Genomic DNA, 24,797 nt, shown 5'->3' on the forward strand with positions numbered 1-24,797 from the left:
GGTGGTATTAGCTGCTTTTCTAACTCTTCAGATCTTGCTGACTGCCGAATTTCGTTATCATCTCTAAAGTGCAGATAACTAGTAATGTCTTCAGGTTTTTAATTCTTTTTATGTGTCCTTTACAGTAAAAAAGGTTTTCAAACAGGCTTGAGAAGACAGCCTGAGAGCCAGCAATCGAATCTACTTTCGTTGCAAATACAGCTCTTGTTTATGTGGTTAAATAACATACTTTATTGGTAATTTTGGATTGGGTCTCCATCAGCTTACAGATGATATAACATAAGTTGAGGTAACTGGAGCGTGACAGTACTTCTTCTGATGGTGTTGCAGATGTGGAAGGCTACTGTAGGCCACGCCATTTGCGTCAATCAGGATAACGGAGCCGACGACTGGGAGACGGATCCTGATTTTGTGGTATGGCTTTTGAATTTTGTTGATTCAGCAGAATTGTGTTCTGTAACGCGGTCAAGAGTCATTCTTCGGGGCCGGGGGCTGTGTCTCAGCAGCATAAACTGATGGGAGCATATTCCTGGAGGGGTGGAGAATGAGGGTCCTGTGCCTGGGAGTGATTAACTGTCAGACGACCTTGTCTTGGCTGGGTACTGCAGGGAAGTCTGTTTGGAAGAGATTTGTGTCCAGAAGCATCAGCTTCTTGGGGTTGAGTGTGTCCTCCGTGCGTTTCAGCAGTGGACAAAGCACAGGGCTCTTCCCAGCAGAAGAGAAGTGAAGGTGGTATTAGCTGCTTTTCTAACTCTTCAGATCTTGCTGACTGCCGAATTTCGTTATCATCTCTAAAGTGCAGATAACTAGTAATGTCTTCAGGTTTTTAATTCTTTTTATGTGTCCTTTACAGAATGATGTGAGTGAGAAAGAGCAGCGCTGGGGAGCTAAAACTGTGAAAGGATCCGGCCATCAAGAGCACATCAAGTAAAGCAGCTCTCTTTTAAATTTATTAATAGTCACAATCCCAGGCGACTTAATCAACTCATGTTCTCGGTTACTTGTATCTTCATAATTAAAATAAGAGTCTCCTAGAAGATTCATTATTTGCCAGAGTGCTGGTCTTGCAAATATGTCAGCATCTTCAGATCTGAAATTAATCAGAACTATGGTGCAGGGACTCTTAAATCTTTCTTTATAATTGGAAATGTTACTTTTCCTGTCTCTTTGTGTCTGGAAAGTTTCTTTGTTCTGTTTTGGTGTAAGAGCCAATACTGCCAGGGGAGAAATTTGCGTTGGGTGATCTGAGCAGCTCCAGTGGTACTTTAAGGATACGTTTGGTCCCCTAATTCTTGGGCTTTGTTTAGAAAACTGCTACCAAACTCATAAAAATTCTGGCGTAGTAACAAATTGAGCCCTCTGGCAGAAAAGCAAATAAACGCATTATGAAGGGCAACATGAGACACATGATCCATCTTCTGAATCTTGGACTTTTTATGAAAAGTGTCTAAGACTTCACTTTAAAGTAGTTTTAGGAAAGCTGTGATTGTGATGTTCACTTTGGTTTTGCTTGTGTATTCCTGGGGCATCGACCCTCGTGGAATAAAGCTCAGAATAAATGTCATTAGTGTGGCAATGGAGAGGCAGAGCTGTGTGGCTTACTCCAGGGCTCAGTTTTATTCTGCCCTATTTGGAGTGCAGTGGGGACGCCTGCTGGTTGAATTATGCCTGAGAAGGCTTTAAACTCAGGTGGGAAGTGTTTTAAGGTACAGATTATCTACTCAGTTTGTCCTCCTTGTATGTGGCCTGAACTACCCTAAGTTCAATTCCTGCACGTTGCGAGGGAACGCTTGGGGAAAAGGAGGTGCAATCTCCTCACATCCTTATTTTGCATTACAGTTGTGTCCAAAATGCTCAGTTAGAATTAGAGTCCTGTTACCATAGGGACTGTCTGATAAGAGATGATCCCTATTCTGAAAAGTTGCCATCTGAATAAAAAGCGCTGGAAAGAACTTAAATTAGGGTGTGAGAAGAAAATACATTTCAGGCATATAAATTCTGTGTAATTGATTGTTTGAACAGCAAAATAACACTTTCATCTTGGTTATTTTATTTTATTTTAAGACAATGTTTTGCAGTGGAATAAATTCTGTTTCTCATAATTTAAATGAAATGCCTCGTGCACTGAAAAATAGGAAGGGCTTGAAAAATGCAAGTTGTCAAACTTTTAATTAAGATGATATTTTTAGCATCCTCCTTTTTATTTTGCATCTTTTTGAAGTTATCTTCTGAAACTTTCATAGTAGAACTCACTAATTATCTGTCTTTAAAGTATTCATCAGCTGAGAGAGAACGTATTCCAAGAACACCAGAACCTCAAAGAGAAGGAGCTTGAAACAGGACCAAAAGCTTCCCATGGCTATGGAGGGAAATTTGGTGTTGAACAAGATCGCATGGATAAAGTAAGTATGAACCCTTCCCTGGGATGATATTGTAATCCTTACCTTGCCTTGCCTGTGGCCAGCACAACTATAGATGTGAGTTAAGCTTGTTGAAGGTGCAAAGTTGTTTGTGCAAAGGTTTGGAGGTGTAGAAGCTCAAATTGTGGCATAAGCTCATTTTGAGGGCAGAAGCATGACACTTACAGTGCTCTGAACAAGAACACTTTTAGCCACTGTTACCCAAATCTGTCAGACCATCACGCTCCCTTCCCTAATTAAATCTAAATACTCCTACAGAAAGAACTGAACGAAAGCACTTGAAGCATCAGGAACAAGTATTTCAGGTGGTAAATTAGGAATCTGAATGATGAGGAGAAGTTCTGGGCTGTGCAGTGGCCCCAGATGTTTTTGTTTGATGCTTGCTCTGTCTTTAGAGCAAGTCTGCTTGCTTACGTCCTGCATGGATTCCCCTGGAGTCAAGGTTCAGGTTTCTGAAAGTGTATTTCTAAATTAAGGAAGTGCTTCATGCATGAATAAATCCATTATTTTTTTTTATTTCTGTGCTGTGCCAGCTCTTCTGTGCGTATAGAGTTTGCCAAAGAATGAAGGAAAGGGTGTGCTGAGTATTTTTTTTTTTTATTTCTATGCTGTGCCAGCTCTTCTGTGCATATAGAGGTTGCCAAAGAATGAAGGAAAGGGTGTGCTGATGCTTTAAAATTAGAGGGCAGCTCTCTTAAACGGTGGTAAACCGTGAACAGTGACAAGTTATCCCAGTATCTAAAAAATCATCAGACTTCAGTCAGATGGTAGTTTTTTACATAAGAGCATGATGGCTGTTTTAAGTTATGCTCTATTAACAAAAATAGTGATAATTCTTAAGCCACGTGACAGTTAGGCAAGTATATCCGCTGCTGGCTAGTTTCTGTCATGTACTCTGTTAAAATAAGAGCCAGACTGTTTACTGAATAAGAATGATTTTATTTTCTTCCTTTATTTACTTTCTGGGTTTCTAGCAATTTGACAGCCTTAAATTTTTTTCTGAATTCACATATTCCAGAGTAAATTGCTTTATAATTCCTGATGGGCCTTTGAACTAAGCTAATCAATCTTTTGAATCTGGGAAAGGAATTGCTGAGTAGATCCCACCATTAGGCAGCTGCGTAGTGCTGTAGTGTCAGCAGTTTATCCCTCACCTGTGTCCCTGGGGAACAAAGAAAGAAACAAAAGCTGAGTACCATTTCCTGTAGGCCAGATTAATCATCAGAAAAACCATGATGGTCACACCCGTCTGAATAGTACCGGTGGCAGGAGACATTCAGAGTTTACTTTTTAAATAAAGCTTCCTTCCTTATAGCTTCCTTATAGCTATAGTTTTAAAACCTTATTGTTGAGATCTCTCCTTCACAGTGGCTCTGTGCAGGCTTGTAGTAAGGTTTGACTCACCTGAACTAAATGAGTGTTACTGTCCTATTGTTGATGGTACAGGTTTTTGCTGTGTTTTGGACAAAACCTTGATGCTGCCTTAAAAGAGTTACATCGTTCTACGTGCCAGGCTGCCATAACTGATTTGAAATGTAGCAGAGTATTGTCCTGAGGAATTTTGAGGGCGATTTACTCTGAAATACAGATTTCCAGGAAAAATCTTTTGCTAAGTCTTTTCTAAAAATGGGTATGTTGGAATGCTTGGTATTTGATGAAGTGCAGAAAGTACTGGTACCACATAAAGAAAACATCATGCTTAAACCTTCACCTACCTCAGTTGGTGTAACAAAAGAGGGATTGTGTAAAACCACGTAAAACCTAGGGTTTTCAGAGCTTCATGTCTTCCATAAATGTAATAGGAAGAAGAAAGAGAGGTGGGAGCCTCTTCTCTCACATTTAACAGTTGCTCTACTACAGAACGCCTGCAAAAAGAACAAATAATTCAGGAAGAGAAAGGAGCTTTTATATTACTTATAAGTTAAGGAGGTGTCTTATTGCTATCCTTATTCTGTTACCTGGCAATTCCTAAGTGCTGGGAATGTTCCACCCCAGCAGCTGTGTAAAAAAATATAAATAAAAGCCTGAATTACTTACAGTTTCTGGACACCTTGTGTCCTCAAATTAATTCATCTTGGTCCAGCTGTGTGATACTGGTAGGAGATAAGCAGTTTCTCATTCTTCAAAGGTCAGAGCTTGGGGCAGCTGCAGACACTGATGGCCCATGCACGGTGCTGGGACCTGTGGTGCTGGTGCTGGTGGTGCTGCAGAGGGCTGGTGGTGGTGGTGGGTCAGGAGAGGTGTTTGTCACAGGGTGCAGCCTCTCAAGCTCAGTTTTGACACTGGACAAGAAAATAAAAGTTTGGGGCTATGTTATAGATAAGGTGCTAGGCTCTAGCTTCAGTTCCAGGACCTAGAGGGGTATCCTAGCACTGGATTAATGTAACATCAGCAAAGACTATCTGCATATCCTTTCAGGTGTGTAATTACATACCCTTGTGTCTTACCTGGAGGCGGTCACAGTGCGATGTAACCGCGCCTCGGCTTGCTGTGTTCAGCTCCAGTTCCAGGGACAGGCTTAAATGGGACACTGAGGGGCCAGGATGCCTCTAGCACCAAGAGCTCTCTCTTGATGTGGATGCACTGCTTCACGTTTCTTTGTTCTGTTTTGGTGTAAGAGCCAATACTGCCAGGGGAGAAATTTGCGTTGGGTGATCTGAGCAGCTCCAGTGGTACTTTAAGGATACATTTGGTCCCCTAATTCTTAGGCTTTGTTTAGAAAACTGCTACCAAACTCATAAAAATTCTGGCGTAGTAACAAATTGAGCCCTCTGGCAGAAAAGCAAATAAACGCATTATGAAGGGCAACATGAGACACATGATCCATCTTCTGAATCTTGGACTTTTTATGAAAAGTGTCTAAGACTTCACTTTAAAGTAGTTTTAGGAAAGCTGTGATTGTGATGTTCACTTTGGTTTTGCTTGTGTATTCCTGGGGCATCGACCCTCGTGGAATAAAGCTCAGAATAAATGTCATTAGTGTGGCAATGGAGAGGCAGAGCTGTGTGGCTTACTCCAGGGCTCAGTTTTATTCTGCCCTATTTGGAGTGCGGTGGGGACGCCTGCTGGTTGAATTATGCCTGAGAAGGCTTTAAACTCAGGTGGGAAGTGTTTTAAGGTACAGATTATCTACTCAGTTTGTCCTCCTTGTATGTGGCCTGAACTACCCTAAGTTCAATTCCTGCACGTTGCGAGGGAACGCTTGGGGAAAAGGAGGTGCAATCTCCTCACATCCTTATTTTGCATTACAGTTGTGTCCAAAATGCTCAGTTAGAATTAGTCCTGTTACCATAGGGACTGTCTGATAAGAGATGATCCCTATTCTGAAAAGTTGCCATCTGAATAAAAAGCGCTGGAAAGAACTTAAATTAGGGTGTGAGAAGAAAATACATTTCAGGCATATAAATTCTGTGTAATTGATTGTTTGAACAGCAAAATAACACTTTCATCTTGGTTATTTTATTTTATTTTAAGACAATGTTTTGCAGTGGAATAAATTCTGTTTCTCATAATTTAAATGAAATGCCTCGTGCACTGAAAAATAGGAAGGGCTTGAAAAATGCAAGTTGTCAAACTTTTAATTAAGATGATATTTTTAGCATCCTCCTTTTTATTTTGCATCTTTTTGAAGTTATCTTCTGAAACTTTCATAGTAGAACTCACTAATTATCTGTCTTTAAAGTATTCATCAGCTGAGAGAGAACGTATTCCAAGAACACCAGAACCTCAAAGAGAAGGAGCTTGAAACAGGACCAAAAGCTTCCCATGGCTATGGAGGGAAATTTGGTGTTGAACAAGATCGCATGGATAAAGTAAGTATGAACCCTTCCCTGGGATGATACTGTAATCCTTACCTTGCCTTGCCTGTGGCCAGCACAACTATAGATGTGAGTTAAGCTTGTTGAAGGTGCAAAGTTGTTTGTGCAAAGGTTTGGAGGTGTAGAAGCTCAAATTGTGGCATAAGCTCATTTTGAGGGCAGAAGCATGACACTTACAGTGCTCTGAACAAGAACACTTTTAGCCACTGTTACCCAAATCTGTCAGACCATCACGCTCCCTTCCCTAATTAAATCTAAATACTCCTACAGAAAGAACTGAACGAAAGCACTTGAAGCATCAGGAACAAGTATTTCAGGTGGTAAATTAGGAATCTGAATGATGAGGAGAAGTTCTGGGCTGTGCAGTGGCCCCAGATGTTTTTGTTTGATGCTTGCTCTGTCCTTAGAGCAAGTCTGCTTGCTTCCGTCCTGCATGGATTCCCCTGGAGTCAAGGTTCAGGTTTCTGAAAGTGTATTTCTAAATTAAGGAAGTGCTTCATGCATGAATAAATCCATTATTTTTTTTTATTTCTGTGCTGTGCCAGCTCTTCTGTGCGTATAGAGTTTGCCAAAGAATGAAGGAAAGGGTGTGCTGATGCTTTAAAATTAGAGGGCAGCTCTCTTAAACGGTGGTAAACCGTGAACAGTGACAAGTTATCCCAGTATCTAAAAAATCATCAGACTTCAGTCAGATGGTAGTTTTTTACATAAGAGCATGATGGCTGTTTTAAGTTATGCTCTATTAACAAAAATAGTGATAATTCTTAAGCCACGTGACAGTTAGGCAAGTATATCCGCTGCTGGCTAGTTTCTGTCATGTACTCTGTTAAAATAAGAGCCAGACTGTTTACTGAATAAGAATGATTTTATTTTCTTCCTTTATTTACTTTCTGGGTTTCTAGCAATTTGACAGCCTTAAATTTTTTTCTGAATTCACATATTCCAGAGTAAATTGCTTTATAATTCCTGATGGGCCTTTGAACTAAGCTAATCAATCTTTTGAATCTGGGAAAGGAATTGCTGAGTAGATCCCACCATTAGGCAGCTGCGTAGTGCTGTAGTGTCAGCAGTTTATCCCTCACCTGTGTCCCTGGGGAACAAAGAAAGAAACAAAAGCTGAGTACCATTTCCTGTAGGCCAGATTAATCATCAGAAAAACCATGATGGTCACACCCGTCTGAATAGTACCGGTGGCAGGAGACATTCAGAGTTTACTTTTTAAATAAAGCTTCCTTCCTTATAGCTTCCTTATAGCTATAGTTTTAAAACCTTATTGTTGAGATCTCTCCTTCACAGTGGCTCTGTGCAGGCTTGTAGTAAGGTTTGACTCACCTGAACTAAATGAGTGTTACTGTCCTATTGTTGATGGTACAGGTTTTTGCTGTGTTTTGGACAAAACCTTGATGCTGCCTTAAAAGAGTTACATCGTTCTATGTGCCAGGCTGCCATAACTGATTTGAAATGTAGCAGAGTATTGTCCTGAGGAATTTTGAGGGCTATTTACTCTGAAATACGGATTTCCAGGAAAAATCTTTTGCTAAGTCTTTTCTAAAAATGGGTATGTTGGAATGCTTGGTATTTGATGAAGTGCAGAAAGTACTGGTACCACATAAAGAAAACATCATGCTTAAACCTTCACCTACCTCAGTTGGTGTAACAAAAGAGGGATTGTGTAAAACCACGTAAAACCTAGGGTTTTCAGAGCTTCATGTCTTCCATAAATGTAATAGGAAGAAGAAAGAGAGGTGGGAGCCTCTTCTCTCACATTTAACAGTTGCTCTACTACAGAACGCCTGCAAAAAGAACAAATAATTCAGGAAGAGAAAGGAGCTTTTATATTACTTATAAGTTAAGGAGGTGTCTTATTGCTATCCTTATTCTGTTACCTGGCAATTCCTAAGTGCTGGGAATGTTCCACCCCAGCAGCTGTGTAAAAAAATATAAATAAAAGCCTGAATTACTTACAGTTTCTGGACACCTTGTGTCCTCAAATTAATTCATCTTGGTCCAGCTGTGTGATACTGGTAGGAGATAAGCAGTTTCTCATTCTTCAAAGGTCAGAGCTTGGGGCAGCTGCAGACACTGATGGCCCATGCACGGTGCTGGGACCTGTGGTGCTGGTGCTGGTGGTGCTGCAGAGGGCTGGTGGTGGTGGTGGGTCAGGAGAGGTGCTTGTCACAGGGTGCAGCCTCTCAAGCTCAGTTTTGACACTGGACAAGAAAATAACAGTTTGGGGCTATGTTATATATAAGGTGCTAGGCTCTAGCATCAGTTCCAGGACCTAGAGGGGTATCTTAGCACTGGATTAATGTAACATCAGCAAAGACTATCTGCATATCCTTTCAGGTGTGTAATTACATACCCTTGTGTCTTACCTGGAGGCGGTCACAGTGCGATGTAACCGCGCCTCGGCTTGCTGTGTGCAGCTCCAGTTCCAGGGACAGGCTTAAATGGGACACTGAGGGGCCAGGATGCCTCTAGCACCAAGAGCTCTCTCTTGATGTGGATGCACTGCTTCACTTTGTGATGCCATTTCTCAAGTGAGGAGAAAGTATAGAGAGAAGATGTCTAATTCTGATTTATGCAGAAGATAGGGTGCCTCCCTAAAAGAATGTTGATAGAAAACCTAGCTGCAGTTGTACTTGGTTGCAATCTAATATCAGCTAAAAGAGAACTGTAGCTATGTGCCTAAAAACAAAGCTGTGTGTTTTATCTGGATCTAATCCCTATTTGAAATTCTGCATGAACAGCATCAAGGTTCTGTCATTTTATCTGGAACTAATTCTGCATGAACAGCATCAAGGTTCTGTCTGTGTCTTTTTTGTTTTCAGTCCTGTGGTTTTGAAGTAAAAATCCAGAGTGTAAAGGAGTCTTCATAAAACACAGTCCTTGCTGTCAGACTCTTTCTGGGCACTTCCCTGGCCTGGGTTGCATTGATACCACGGTGACAGTCTTGTAAATACTACTCAAGTGAGTAGCAATTGCCAGGGAAGTTATTTTCAACAGGAAAAGTGGTGATGATGTGTGTTTGTAACGAAACTTACCCTCACGTTGCGTGGTTGCAGTGTTTTCTCTTACATACAGAATTGTATAGAACTGCTGGCTGTTTCTGAACTTTCCAATCTCTTTCAGTCAGCTGTTGGCCATGAATATCAATCCAAGCTTTCCCAGCATTGCTCTCAGGTGGATGCTGTGAAAGGGTTTGGTGGGAAGTTTGGAGTACAAACCGATAGAGTTGACCAGGTAAGCAGTTTCATCTCATCCTGCAGCTATTATTTGCAGTAATTCAGTTTATTGTTTTGTATATTCAGCTGACAATTTCCAATACCTTAAAATGCTGGTGTGGTTATTGGTAGCGCGGTGACAGTCTTGTAAATACTGCTCAAGTGAGTAGCAATTTCCAGGGAAGTTATTTTCAACAGGAAAAATGGTGATGATGTGTGTTTGTAACGAAACTTACCCTCACGTTGCGTGGTTGCAGTGTTTTCTCTTACATACAGAATTGTATAGAACTGCTGGCTGTTTCTGAACTTTCCAATCTCTTTCAGTCAGCTGTTGGCCATGAATATCAATCCAAGCTTTCCCAGCATTGCTCTCAGGTGGATGCAGTGAAAGGGTTTGGTGGGAAGTTTGGAGTACAAACCGATAGAGTTGACCAGGTAAGCAGTTTCATCTCATCCTGCAGCTATTATTTGCAGTAAGTCAGTTTATTGTTTTGTATGTTCAGCTGACAATTTCCAATACCTTAAAATGCTGGTGTGGTCACCTCTTCCTGCTGTATTCAAAGTTTAGCAGTAAGCTCATGCTGACTGTTTGGTAGATAAATTTCTGTTTAAAGCAAAGTGTATAAAACAGCCCTTATGGGAAATTGAAATGAGTTGAAAACTAAAAAGAGATCTTAAAATACGCCTTTTAGCCAGGCTGTGTTCTTTAATGAAGATAAAATCAGTGTGAATGCTACAGAAGGAGGAGGGATTTGGGGATGTTTTGTCCTGTATTGCAATATGAGCTACTGGGCAGGATAATTGGCATCCCGTTCCAAGACTGTTTAACAACCTCAGCATGGAAATGCTGAATTCCTGTTGTTCTGAATTGCTGAACCTGGCAAGACTACAGTATGTTGCTGAAACAGTTTGCTTTGGCAAGGGGTGACAAAAACCCTTGCCACGAATACATGTACTAAATTATGATGTAAATGAACATGACCTGTAAGTTAAATAGGTATTTATGTTCCAAATCAAGGGGGTCAGAGCAGTATGGAAAGACAGAAAATTTCCATGCTGTTGGTCCATTGAAGTGCATGGGGTTTTTCTACTAATATCTAACTCTTTGTTACACATACATTTTTATTTCTCTTCCAGTCAGCTGTTGGATTTGAATATCAGGGGAAAACTGAAAAGCATGCCTCCCAAAAAGGTAAGGTGGTGAGGAGGTCACCTCTGTAGATACACATTTTTTATAAATAATAGAATAGATCTCTGTTCTTCTACTGTTTGTGAAAGACCTTGTTTAGTAAGGCCTCACCATGGTGTCCTCAGTGAATCAAATGCTGAGGGGTTTTGCTGGAAGAGAAGATGAAAAAATAAATTTCAAAGTGGTTTCATGAGTTGATGAAGTTTTAAGACAAGGAAATAACCTGTCATCATGAGTCTTACTTTTCTTTTAGAAAGGGGATTCAAGGACATTTTAGAAAGATTGGGAATTTTTCATTGCTGTATTGCACCCTGTTGGAAATGGGGAGTAGATTTAAAAGGAACCATCATAAACTATAGGACTGTTGCCCATCTTATTTTCTGTGTTTAAAATTAAACTTGATTTTATGTGCTAATGAGTAATATTCCGCTCAATTGCTAGGATATGATGTTTCTATTAAAAGCTTCTTAATTTAATTTTTATTGTGCTTTGCTCTGAATGCAGACTACTCAAGTGGTTTTGGTGGAAAATACGGAGTACAGGCTGACAGGGTGGACAAGAGCGCGGTGGGGTTTGATTACCAGGGTAAAACTGAGAAACACGAGTCGCAGAAGGGTGAGTAGGCACACGTGTTGGTGGGTTTGTACTCTGAGGTGTTCATGATAGGCACTGTTGTAAAATTCTCATTTTTTTTTACATCTGTTGCACTCCTAACCTGCTGAAAGTTAGCTTTGAATAAAAGGTATGCTGCTGAAAACTTTGACTCCTGAAAAAGAAAGCTAAAACATGGGTTCTGACTGGTTTTAAGTGATGATCCAACTGCCATTACTTTAGGAACGGGGTACCTGGGTTTGTCTGGAAGTTTTTTGCAACTTCTTTTGAAAAGCTGTAGATTACAGTATTGAGACTGTAAGCAGTTTAACCACAACAGAGAAACATTTCTAGAAGAATCAGCTGTTTATAGATTAAAACGTTGAAGTTGGTAGTGTTTAGAGTTAATATTGTGTTGCTAATCAGGTTTCCAGGCATATCTGATCAAAAATCGACCATTTTATTGGAAAATTTTGACATTTTTGCCATCTGTTTTCGGTGTATCTCAAAGAAATGTTTGCACTCTAGAAATGCTGAGGAGGAGAAGGAGGTGTTTGTTTAAAAGCATCCAGGCTGTTGCTGACATGGTTTCTGAACTTCACTTTGCTATAAGTGTCTTCAGAATCTTATCAAGGAGTCAAGTGGCAGAATTGCTGATACTGCCCAGGAGTTGAACTACATATGATGCTATTTTATTTTCCATCCTGAGAGAACATATTCTGAAGGATTCATGATTTCAGTGTCTGGAATTAAGATTAAGTGGGGATGTCAGTGCTTCTTTTAATACGTAATGTAATGTTAGCAGGTTTGACTGTCACAGTTTTTCAAGGTAATATTTTGTTATTGAACACTTACAAACAAAACTCTTCACTCTTATCTCTAGATTATTCCAAGGGCTTTGGTGGTAAATACGGTGTTGACAAGGACAAAGTGGACAAAAGTGCTGTTGGCTTTGAATATCAAGGCAAAACGGAAAAACATGAATCACAGAAAGGTTTTTATTATCTTGTTTAAAAATACTAGTTCAAATCAATCAGCATTTTAAACCTGGGTAAAAAATATTTCATTTGGGATTTTTTGGTGGTAAATATCTGTTTGCCCTTTGTGTATGCAGATTTTTGTTTCCCTTAAATGAAAAGGCAGGCGTTGTAAACTGTCCCTGAGTTTCACAATCTGATTTCTAAGGAACCTCATGTCCATATGGATGTTATTGAAATAAATATGTAATTGCACAGATCTATAGTATTCAGAGGCACTATGAAGTCCTTCAGTATTTATATATCAACCTGGCACACGTGTTTGTGTGTATTATATGTCTTTAAGTGGAAGGTGCATCAGATTCTTCAAATCTCAGAATATTATTGAGCCTGTATGCTGTAATCGTTACTGGATTCGTGGTGCTTCCTTGTATTGTGATCCTAGAGTTACTGACTGGGTGTCCTTCCCTCTGTGGAGGTAGTGTAGCAGAAGGAAAGAGAGTAACATTACTGAGAGGGCAGCTTATCCCATAACACGTTACTGTTTGGTTTTTTTTTTTATTAAATACTGCTTACAGTCCTAAACTGCAATAATGTTTTCTGAAACTTCGTGCATACAGATTATGTAAAGGGATTTGGAGGCAAGTTTGGAGTGCAGACAGACAGACAAGACAAATGTGCACTTGGCTGGGATCACCAGGAGAAAGTGCAGCTGCATGAATCCCAGAAAGGTATATCCGTTTGCAATTCTCTGCCATTCTGTCTGACTTCCCTCATTTTGACTTTTCCCTGTGTGAACCCTCCTCCCCTGGTATCCTTGGCCAACACCTTACAGTAGCTGACATGAGTCTCCTTTTTCTGTGTTTGAAAGGTTGCTGTGTACTGGTTGTACTGGTGTCTGCAAAGCAGGTTTAACACATTTGGGTTGCTGCAAGTTCAGACTTCGGGATAAGCTCTCACTGCAAAACTTTCATGGGTCTGCCCGTAGCCTGGATTATTTTTTTCCTTTTTCAGTTGAGTTGTGCAAACCACAAAGTAGCAATTCCTTTGTACCTTCCACAAGTGATCTCCCTTTTCTGGTTTCTGGTATCTATACCCTGATTTTCGTGTGTGGAAAATCTAATACTCTCTTTTCTCGTTGCTTGTGAGGTACCTATTCCTATAAAATACTGGTACCCAGTAGAAAAGTTGCAAATTACCGATTGCTCCCCAGCCCTCTGCCTGCCACCACTCTTAACTTAAAGAAATTTAATTAATTTATTATATATTTTTTTAAAAATTAAATCAAAAATGATCCTCGGATTATTGTGCTGTTGGATGCTCCAGTAGATCTGTTGTGAGCTGATTATCTGCAGCCCTTTTTTTTCTGCCCTTATTTTATATCAAAAATTATCATGGCTGTTCTAAGGCTGTAGGAGGGAATGGCCATAACTCTTAGCTGAGCTTTTTTTCCTCAAGCTGTGACACAGCAGGAATATTCCTTCTTCCTTTAAACAGTGCTGTGTAATAATACCTGAAGGATAGTCTCTGTGGACCCTATCTTAACACCTCTTTAAAAATCAGATCTGTAGTGTACAAATGTTAACCACACTGATGAAGGAAGCTCATTATATTTTCTTGTATCCTTTTGTATGTTGTTTTGTTTTGGTGAATATACTATGTGTGTGTTTGTGTTCATAATTTTGATCAAATGCAAGTGCATTATGCAGTATGTATGAAAAATGTTGAGAAGTGCTTTTTTTCTGTGACTTCAGAATGGTGTTCTTATGTCTGATAAATCGTGTTGACCTCTTCTTAATCTCAAGTGGAAACTTCTTTTGAATTTACTCTTACAAAAATGTATTGAGATTTATTTTTTTTTTCCACCATCCAAAATTACTGGTAATTGAGAAATACTGCAAAAATTACTTTGAGTGTCTCTTTCTAAACTTCTTTATTTTCCTCCCTTCATTTTTAATTTATTACATGTGGCTTTTTCAGACTATAAGAGTGGTTTCGGAGGGAAATTTGGTGTACAGACAGAAAGGCAGGACCCATCTGCTGTGGGGTTTGATTACAAGGAGAAACTAGCCAAGCATGAATCTCAACAAGGCACCGTTTTCACTTGTTACTTTCTTAACAGTGCAGCCACTTCTCACACAGTCTTCAATAGTTGTCTGAGTAGATTGATGCTAGTAATTGTGCGGACACTTTCTTGCGCTTCTATTTCTACATGATCTAGCAATGTTCTTCCATTTTATTCTTAAAATGTTGCATAAAGCAAGCCTGTATTCAGGAAACAGATATCCAATGTTTTAGTTAACAGCTCTACAACATTATGCATTTAGTTAATAGCTATACCTACACTGTGATAATAACGACATTACTGTGTCTAGTATTATTAGTATGATGTTAATGACGTCGTGCTTACCAGTTTTAGAGTCTAAATGTGAAGTTTTGCCTAGATAAATGGGTGGAAAAATATTCCGATAAGGACCATGCATGTAACCTTTAACAAGCAATGGGTTATGGCAAGATCATTTTAAAATTATTGTAGTCTTTAAAACAAGAAGTAGGGAATGTTTGTGGTTCTTGGGTGAGCAAATACTGTTATAATGCTCTCTTTATTCATTGTGAAATAGTTGGGGTACAAACCATGAATTCCTGGTTTTCCGTTATCTTAAAGTGAGAAGTCTGGATCAGGAAAATGTAAGTGTAGTATATTTATTCTGGCTGAAAATACATACAAAGCTGAAGAAAATGAGGTTGTTCATTCTGATAGTCAATATTTTTTCTTTGCTACAGTGACACAAATTCAAACTTTTAGAGTGTCAGATGTGCCTTAGGAGAGCCCTAGTACAAACACTAAAATAGCTGGTTTAGGGGACCCAAGTGCTTTTGGGGCTGAGAGGAGAAGGGGTAATTATAATTGTATTCCAGGGACGTGTAGGAAAGCCTGTCCATCTCCAGAGTCTAAGGGGACATTCCTACAGCTCACTGCCACCAGAAAGAGGTGTTTTTCCAGCCACACGTTCTTGCCGCTTCTATTGTGCTGGCTCTGAGTACAGCTCACTAGAAAGAGCAGAAAGCTACTCTTGTTAGGGTTTATTTCTTGTTTTTCTTGTTAACGCCACTAGTGAGTTTAAACTGATTTTGGAGTAACAAGTACTGGAGTCAGCAGGAGGTGAGAGTAAGAGTGTGTAGCTCAGGGGTGCTATGGAATAACGTGGCCACCCCATTTCTGTGGTGGTGAGTTGTTGCAGGCTCATGCTGTCTGGTGGAATTGCCCCTTTCCATATGTAGAACAAGAGTGATTACTAATGACTTTAATATTCATCAGTTGAGTGTCACGACTAAACCCACTGGGATGAGAAATTTGTTACGTTTTCCTGCCATTCGTAGAATTTGCCAAGTTAAAGAGAATAAAACACCTCTGTGGTCACCGAAGACTGGGTATCGCTCCTTTGAGCAAAGCAAAATGGCTTAGGTTATACCATTACTGCAGAGGGCTAAGAATTGGTGCTGTGAAAGGCTGTGTTACAGAAGTGATGCATTAGAAGGGCTCATCCCTTATTCCTTGCTTGTTACCTTATCAGTCCTCAGCTTAATGTTTACTCAGAGAATGCATGTGGCCCACAATCTGTCATCTGCTGGTGTACCTGAAGGCTCTTGCAGTTATGTATCCTTTCTGCATCAAAAACCAAGTTGCATTTTCTTTGGCGGCTGTCACTGTATCTCTGCATGCAGCTGAAATGGCTATTTGCATTTGAGATGGCTCTTTGCATTTGGCAGAAAGATGGGAGGGACAAGAAGCTCCCTACTCTAACCTCTTTGTCCTGCTTTTAGATTATTCGAAAGGATTTGGTGGGAAGTATGGTGTACAGAAAGATCGGATGGATAAGGTAATTTGCTTAAAAGAGCCATGATTTAAATAGTCTGTAAGGATATAAAATAGTCTGGTTAGATCTGTAGAGTTCAGCTCTTTATTTCTGGATACTTCTCCAGTCTAACAGTAGAGTTCTTTCCTTTCCTAATTCTTTCAAAGTTTATACACACAGAGCTGATGCCAGTTAATAGACACACATGTGTGTGTACATATGTGTAGTGTATATATATATATTTAAGGAGGGAAAAACTGAAGCATGGAAATGAAACGATAGCAAAACTTATGTGAAAGAATGAGAAAATTCATTAATTCCACAATTTCAATCATGTCTTCTAGCAACTGGCTAATGCCTTATATTTTGAGGATATCCTTTTAGTGGACTGCTTAAAATAGGTGTCTGATATCGATCTACCAACTTTGCACACTTTGATTATGAGGGACCTTCTCTTTAGGAGAATTTGGTTTAGTTTTCTATAACAGTGGAGGGTAAGGCAGCTGGTACCTTCTTTTTACCTCTCCATTTTTAAATTTAAAAGAAGATGAGAAAGTCCTCAACGAGGTTTATCTACTGAATAAATTTACTCTCAGCTTTATGTAGGACACTCAAAAGTGAGAAAGTAGAGGAGTTTGAAAGTCTGTAGGATTTTTTTACTTGTACCGAGGTTTATAAATTTACTCTCAGCTTTATGTAGGACACTCAAAAGTGAGAAAGTAGAGGAGTTTGAAAGTCTGTAGGATTTTTTACTTGTGGCTTCAGGACTCAAGACCATTCATTTAAAAATAACCCCAGTTTTTGAATACTGTTCTCAAAATACTCCCTCTATTTTAACAGGATCTGCTTCTTTAAGGGAACTGGATACTTTTACCTTGGTAGAAGTGCTACATAATGTGGATTAGAACAGAAACATCTGCACAATAAATGTTTTGGACAGTGCCTCATTTTTAGTTTTGATGAATGATCTGTTCATAAGCCACATTTTTTTTTTTTAATTAATAGGATTTATTTGTGTTTAAAACTGTCCCTGAATATTAATTAATTAATAGGATTTACTTGTGTTTAAAACTGTCCCTGAATATTAATTCTTATGTAGTTTGACTTAACAGAAAGAATTATTCCACTTGTCCCGTTATGATTCTTCCTGATTTTGTTTTGGTGTTCTGAAAAAAAAAAAAAAAGCCATTGGGGCAGTATCACAATAAAATGTCACAGATTAAATCTGTCTGAATGTTTTCACGTATTTGTGGTTTTTAACTGTACTCTTTTTGTATCAACTATCTATATTGATAGAATGCAGCAACTTTTGAAGATATTGAGAAACCAACATCAACTTACCAGAAGACCAAGCCAATAGAAGCTGGTAAGGCCTTGGCCCCAAATCCTTTCTTTGGAGGTGATAATGTTCAAAAGCCCAGGATATTATTGTGATGTAGTAGTGCTGAGTAAGAATCATCTGGAGGGAACTGCTGTATTTGCAGGTCTCTAGCAACCTCAGCTACTCTCTCCCTCCCACCTTTAGAGGTTGTTTTGCTTTGTTGTTTTTTTTTTCTTCTCCTTGAGAGTTGTGAGGAAAGGGAAAATAAAAAGCATCCGAATGGAGAATAGGCTGCATAGGGAGCAGAGTGATGGAGACTGTACCATGAAGGAGAGGAGGGAGAAGTGTTGCAGAGGTTTTTATATGGAAGAAATGTAGTGCACAAGAAGTTTGGGCTTGGAAGGGGAGAGGGAGAAAGAGGGATAGAAGGAGTTTCCTGAATGGGCTGTGAGCTCAGAGAGCAGAAAAGCAGAAACATGTTCAATCCTAACAGAAATTTGTGCCAAAACCTCATTCCACCCTACCTTTATACAGAACCTTAAACGACAACATTTGGCTTCAATTTTTTTTTTTTTTTTTTAAATGTTACAGTTGCTAATAAAACAAAAAGCATCCGAGCTAACTTTGAAAACCTAGCCAAGGAAAAGGAGCAGGAAGACCGAAGGAAGGCTGAAGCTGAGAGAGCACAAAGAATGGCCCGGGAGAAACAAGAACAGGAGGAGGCTCGAAGGAAACTGGAGGTCAGTAATTTGAGCAGTGTGTCTAGTCTTGTTTCAGTGCAATGTTGGCAGAAAAGAGAATCTTATAAGAAAAGATACTTTTCTTCTTTTCAGCCAGGCCTTAAAGCTCTTTGTGTGTTTGCTTGTGTTTGTACCTGAGGTTTCTTAACCTGTTTGTGAATCCAGCCATCTCTCAGCATGCACCATATGCATATCAGACCTCAGACAGGGTGACAGGGTAAAACTTTATGCTATATAATTTTTTTATTTAGCCTATCCCAAAATATATATGCTAGTCTTGACCTCCTAACTTTGCAGCCTGACCTTTTCCTGTTGTACTTCTGCCTTTTGGTGATACCAGACTCCTTTGGGCACAGAGGAGCTCATAAGGGGAGAGACATGTTGTCCCCAAAAGGCCCTGTATGAGTGATTATTCCTGAAGTTTAATACCATGATAATAGTTGGTTATGCAGGTTTTATGGAAGTATTGTGGAAGATGGAGGTGCTACCACTCATTAGTATAGCACACACCCATGAGGGAAATAGTATTCTAAATGTTAATTGAATCTTAGTTTGAGAATTAAGAAAATTAGCGTAGCATTGGCATGGCTAAAAGCTTAGTGATTTCTGTGTTATTCTAAGCAAAATAATTCCAGGAAATGTTTAGTCAGAAACTACCTCTTACCTGCTTTGTAGAATTTGTGTATTTGGTGAAACTCTGCTGCTGAGATGGATGGACTAGTGCATTAATAGCAACTTGCCCTTCTTGTTCTTGTTCGTTTGCTTTGTTAGACAGTTCCTGAGGTGCCTTATTGTCAGCAATCCCGAGGGTCTGCTGCCTGTGGCTGTGTAACCTTTCCAGCTGAAGCAGTGTTTGTCCAGAGCCTCTGTGGCAGTTTCCCTTGTGGTCCCATGCTGTTATTCTGATTTCTTGGCCTCACACTGATATTATAGCAGGGAGCAGGAAGCAAGCAATGCTGGCGTAAGAGTAGTCCCTCCTTCCCCTTCTCTTTTGCTTCTTATTTTACAGATATTAGTTTATACTAGAGAATACTGGACATAGGACACAGAAAGATAGGAGTCTTTTAAATTCTGAATAAATGCTACTTAGCCTTATATATGCACTGAGACTTAACAGCCAACCTGTATGCAATGCTGGTAGTGAAATAGCATGTTCCAGCTAGTGCTAATAGTGTCCCAAACGTGAATAGCCAGTAGGGAGATTGTACTCAAGGACATGCACAGGAAAAATGATCATCTTCATCATTGCCACTTGCTATACTGAAGGGATCCCTCCCCAAGGAGAATGCTTGTCTGGGACCCTCATCACTGCTCTTACTGACTGGGCGTGGGGGAATTTTCCTATTTTCTTCTTTCTTCTCTCTCTCTTTCTCCTGTTTTTATTTTCCATCAAAAGTATCTTTCATCATTAGAGCCAATGTCTGCTGCCAGCTGCAGACCCCACTAATAAATCTTCTTGCATATGAACTTGTCTCAGCATCCTCTGTGAGACATCTGGAATCCAGGACAGGCTGTCAGATGGTTTCTCAGATCTGTTCAGTCCTTTGCCTAGTGACAAACGGGGCAGACCCAATGACTGGCTTCTCAGATGTGGTAGATACTTCCTCTTGGGGGGATGCTGCTGCAGGATATCAGGGTGTGGTGTTCATCCTGTTCCATCCAAATTCGGGCTTGGTGTAAATAATTCGTTTTACAAGTATGAAAAACTAAATGCATGGTAGGCTTATGGCAACCGAGCTCCCATCTTCCTAAACTGAGAAAAATATATTGCAGTGAAACTGCATGTTATTTCATATTAACTCAGCTGGCCTAAACCAGCATGGCTGCTAATGGCAGCACTCTCGAGCCACTTTATTCCTTATGCCAGCAAAGCATCTGTGTAGTCACACAAAAGAGGAAAATGAAGCCTAACAAATAAAACATGTAGTTAACCTAAATCAGTTCCCCTGCCTGCTTCTTTGGTTGGCTTCTCAACTCTGCTGTTCCCCGGCCAGTGCTGCTTCTGAAATAACTCTGTACTTTTGCTGTGCTGAAACTGCATGGCCCATGTATCTTCTGTATAGTTTCATTTCTGAAAACTAATAACTTCCTTTGGAGTTCTGTTTGAAATTTGGGAAATTCTAGTTTTATAGTATAAATCAAGTCTCTCTATCTAAAGTTATTTCTGGTTTGGTTTTTTTTTTCAGCTTATCACCTCTTTTGCCTTATGGTTTCAAGATGTACAGTGTGAGCATATGTTCACTGCAATACATGTTTCCCAAGATGAATGGGAGTTCATCTCTGTGTATTAGTGATTTCTTCTAAGCTGCCCTTCATCCCTGTGTACTTTGTGGATTTCTAGTACCTTACCCCAACTACTGTTTGGGTTTCTTTACTGTTCTTGAGAAAAACACGTTACACCTTTTACACAGCAACTGCCACTCTTTTATAGCTGGGAGAAGAAGAGATAAAGAGCTGAAGTTGAGAATTCAGTCTTTTTTATTTGATAATGTCAGAAAGTCTGTTCCAGGGAGCTGCTCTGTTAGTCACTTCAGACTGCTCTGTGTCAACACACAACTCTCTGAAGTTCTCCAGCACTGAGCCACACAGAGAAAAGTTGAACGTTTGCCTTGAGGAGAGTCCCTTGGCTTCCCTCTCCACCTCTGTTAGTCACTTCAGACTGCTCTGTGTCATTCTCAGCATTGGCACCAGCCTCCAGCACTGAGCCACACAGAGAAAAGTTGAACGTTTGCCTTGAGGAGAGTCCCTTGGCTTCCCTCTCCACAGCTTTAACACTGAAATTCACCCAGCCCGTAGAGTTGCTCTGGGAGCTCTTCAGATGAGAAAAGTTAAATGCCTCAGCACTTGCTCACTCAGTCACAGCAAAATGCTATCAGCATGTGTCACCACCTTCTGGTGTGGCCATTCAGCTGGTAGCCACGTAGCTCCTCTAGCTATTGACAGGCTGTCTCTGCTCCTCAACTGCTGTCTGCTGCTCCCAGCATCTTTCAGTGTGTTTAAGCTTATGCATTGCCAGTCTCTAGGTCTAGCACCTGGTTGTTTCCATGACAAAGTGATTTTTCACTCCTCATCCTCCCCACTCCTTGTCCTTACCACCGACACTGCAACTCTAGTTGAAGAGCTGTAGTCCCTCAGCTCTGGGGTCCGTGCTGTGGAATGACAAAGAATGGGAATGAATATTCTTTTTAAACACAACTTGGAGACAACCTTGAGGTGTACATTGCTCTTGAAAGTGCAGCTTTGCTCCTCCTTCAAGAGATCTCCCTTTTCTTGGCACTTGTTTTCCTCTGTCAGCACACTGGATCGGGATAGCATTAGGACTTGTGACTTATAGGAAGCAGCATTGTTATCTTTGTGGGATTTAGTTTAGTAGATGCATTTACAGTTCTCCAAATAAGGAAGAACCATGATATAGGTTGATGTATAAGGCCATTCTGCACCCATGAGATCACTTTGGACAGCCTTTACTTCCAGTTACTGCTGAGAAGTATCGGTCCCAAAGGAAAATGGACTTTCTTGGCATTCCTCATGCTCTTTCATTTCTTTCTCTGAGGTGTGTATCTTTATCTGGCAGTAACTCCATTCCATCATCTCAATTTCTGCTTCATTCTCAGACAGTAGTGATCTTAGGACTTCTCAGTTAGCCTGTCTAAAGCTTCTTAGGTCATCTTCAAGATGCTGATGGTATTTGAGAGGCAACACTCCTCAACCAAGGACTGTTACTTCCTTACTTTGATTTGGTTGTTTTAGGAGATTCTACAAAAGACCAGTCCTTGTAAACAGTGCAGTCCATCCTTGAATGCCTGGGTCTTAAAGTAAATGTTCTGAAGTCAAAAACTTGACTTGTTATCACAGAGCAATTACTGATTCTCAGAGGGTAAGAGTTCTTTTGTTGCAGGATCCCAGGGTACTTTGTCCTTAACTCAGTGCTTCACTTCTTAGGCAACTACCTCATGAAAGTGTCTCTTTGCTAGGGCATGTGACAACTCTTGATACCTCAGACTGATGTTTTCTGTACTTTTTATCTGTTTTTTGCTCTGCACCCTTGCTAGAAGCAGGTTGACATTTCCTCAAGATGCAAGGAGGTACTTCATGTGGTGGCAGCTGTGTCTCCAGGGCCATGCCCTTTATGTTACTCTGCCATGACAAGTAGGGATATCAGTATATTCTAAAATACTACCCGATTTTATTGCATCATGGTTGAATTTCAGGAGAAGCAGCAGTTATGTGCCAGTGCTCTGGAGATCTGGTCCATTTTGAGGACAGAGCTTTCATGCTTTGCTTGTGAGTGATGACAGTCTAATATAGCTTGGGAGAGATCCTCTGTTCTCTCAAAGCAACAGTTGCCCTGATAAGTGTTGGGGGGGGGACACACAACTCTCTGAAGTTCACACGTGTCAGTCCTTCAGCTCTGATAGATGAGCTGTCTTGCAGTCCTTAGTGAGAAGTGGAAAATCTGCTCTGGTGGCTGTGTGAATTTTTTGAAAGGTTGCACGGCTGACACAGAGAGTATTGATGCTTCTTTTTCAGAGAAGGTTTGTGTCCAGGCTTGGCCTTGGGTACCACCTTGAGATTGGCCAAGTGGACTGGTGCGTGTGTTTCTCCAGGTACTGCTGCCACCAGCCACTGTCATTAGGTTTTTTTTTCTTCTCCTTGAGAGTTGTGAGGAAAGGGAAAATAAAAAGCATCCGAATGGAGAATAGGCTGCATAGGGAGCAGAGTGATGGAGACTGTACCATGAAGGAGAGGAGGGAGAAGTGTTGCAGAGGTTTTTATATGGAAGAAATGTAGTGCACAAGAAGTTTGGGCTTGGAAGGGGAGAGGGAGAAAGAGGGATAGAAGGAGTTTCCTGAATGGGCTGTGAGCTCAGAGAGCAGAAAAGCAGAAACATGTTCAATCCTAACAGAAATTTGTGCCAAAACCTCATTCCACCCTACCTTTATACAGAACCTTAAACGACAACATTTGGCTTCAATTTTTTTTTTTTTTTTTTAAATGTTACAGTTGCTAATAAAACAAAAAGCATCCGAGCTAACTTTGAAAACCTAGCCAAGGAAAAGGAGCAGGAAGACCGAAGGAAGGCTGAAGCTGAGAGAGCACAAAGAATGGCCCGGGAGAAACAAGAACAGGAGGAGGCTCGAAGGAAACTGGAGGTCAGTAATTTGAGCAGTGTGTCTAGTCTTGTTTCAGTGCAATGTTGGCAGAAAAGAGAATCTTATAAGAAAAGATACTTTTCTTCTTTTCAGCCAGGCCTTAAAGCTCTTTGTGTGTTTGCTTGTGTTTGTACCTGAGGTTTCTTAACCTGTTTGTGAATCCAGCCATCTCTCAGCATGCACCATATGCATATCAGACCTCAGACAGGGTGACAGGGTAAAACTTTATGCTATATAATTTTTTTATTTAGCCTATCCCAAAATATATATGCTAGTCTTGACCTCCTAACTTTGCAGCCTGACCTTTTCCTGTTGTACTTCTGCCTTTTGGTGATACCAGACTCCTTTGGGCACAGAGGAGCTCATAAGGGGAGAGACATGTTGTCCCCAAAAGGCCCTGTATGAGTGATTATTCCTGAAGTTTAATACCATGATAATAGTTGGTGATGCAGGTTTTATGGAAGTATTGTGGAAGATGGAGGTGCTACCACTCATTAGTATAGCACACACCCATGAGGGAAATAGTATTCTAAATGTTAATTGAATCTTAGTTTGAGAATTAAGAAAATTAGCGTAGCATTGGCATGGCTAAAAGCTTAGTGATTTCTGTGTTATTCTAAGCAAAATAATTCCAGGAAATGTTTAGTCAGAAACTACCTCTTACCTGCTTTGTAGAATTTGTGTATTTGGTGAAACTCTGCTGCTGAGATGGATGGACTAGTGCATTAATAGCAACTTGCCCTTCTTGTTCTTGTTCGTTTGCTTTGTTAGACAGTTCCTGAGGTGCCTTATTGTCAGCAATCCCGAGGGTCTGCTGCCTGTGGCTGTGTAACCTTTCCAGCTGAAGCAGTGTTTGTCCAGAGCCTCTGTGGCAGTTTCCCTTGTGGTCCCATGCTGTTATTCTGATTTCTTGGCCTCACACTGATATTATAGCAGGGAGCAGGAAGCAAGCAATGCTGGCGTAAGAGTAGTCCCTCCTTCCCCTTCTCTTTTGCTTCTTATTTTACAGATATTAGTTTATACTAGAGAATACTGGACATAGGACACAGAAAGATAGGAGTCTTTTAAATTCTGAATAAATGCTACTTAGCCTTATATATGCACTGAGACTTAACAGCCAACCTGTATGCAATGCTGGTAGTGAAATAGCATGTTCCAGCTAGTGCTAATAGTGTCCCAAACATGAAGAGCCAGTAGGGAGATTGTACTCAAGGACATGCACAGGAAAAATGATCATCTTCATCATTGCCACTTGCTATACTGAAGGGATCCCTCCCCAAGGAGAATGCTTGTCTGGGACCCTCATCACTGCTCTTACTGACTGGGCGTGGGGGAATTTTCCTATTTTCTTCTTTCTTCTCTCTCTCTTTCTCCTGTTTTTATTTTCCATCAAAAGTATCTTTCATCATTAGAGCCAACGTCTGCTGCCAGCTGCAGACCCCACTAATAAATCTTCTTGCATATGAACTTGTCTCAGCATCCTCTGTGAGACATCTGGAATCCAGGA

At 40.4% G+C, this 24,797-nt stretch overlaps 1 protein-coding gene across 2 annotated transcripts in view; it reads left to right on the top strand.

Annotated features, from left to right (window-relative positions):
- The first annotated feature begins 306 nt into the window (after positions 1–306).
- The window catches only part of CTTN (cortactin), a 34,071-nt gene continuing 9,580 nt past the window's right edge, over positions 307–24,797 (top strand). Inside the window, exons 1-12 of one of the 2 annotated variants that reach the window (XM_014948853.1) lie at positions 307–414; positions 854–927; positions 2,273–2,402; positions 9,371–9,481; positions 10,600–10,654; positions 11,156–11,266; positions 12,126–12,236; positions 12,840–12,950; positions 14,200–14,310; positions 16,045–16,100; positions 17,373–17,442; positions 17,989–18,137. In XM_014948853.1, the coding sequence (XP_014804339.1) occupies positions 319–414; positions 854–927; positions 2,273–2,402; positions 9,371–9,481; positions 10,600–10,654; positions 11,156–11,266; positions 12,126–12,236; positions 12,840–12,950; positions 14,200–14,310; positions 16,045–16,100; positions 17,373–17,442; positions 17,989–18,137 (1,185 nt within the window). In that variant the 5' untranslated portion in view covers positions 307–318. The remainder of the gene's footprint in view (positions 415–853; positions 928–2,272; positions 2,403–9,370; positions 9,482–10,599; positions 10,655–11,155; positions 11,267–12,125; positions 12,237–12,839; positions 12,951–14,199; positions 14,311–16,044; positions 16,101–17,372; positions 17,443–17,988; positions 18,138–24,797) is intronic. The other variant, XM_014948854.1, reaches the window with a different exon arrangement.

Source organism: Calidris pugnax, unplaced genomic scaffold, assembly GCF_001431845.1.
Source record: "Calidris pugnax isolate Ruff unplaced genomic scaffold, ASM143184v1 scaffold107, whole genome shotgun sequence".
Classification (NCBI taxonomy): Eukaryota; Metazoa; Chordata; class Aves; order Charadriiformes; family Scolopacidae; genus Calidris; species Calidris pugnax.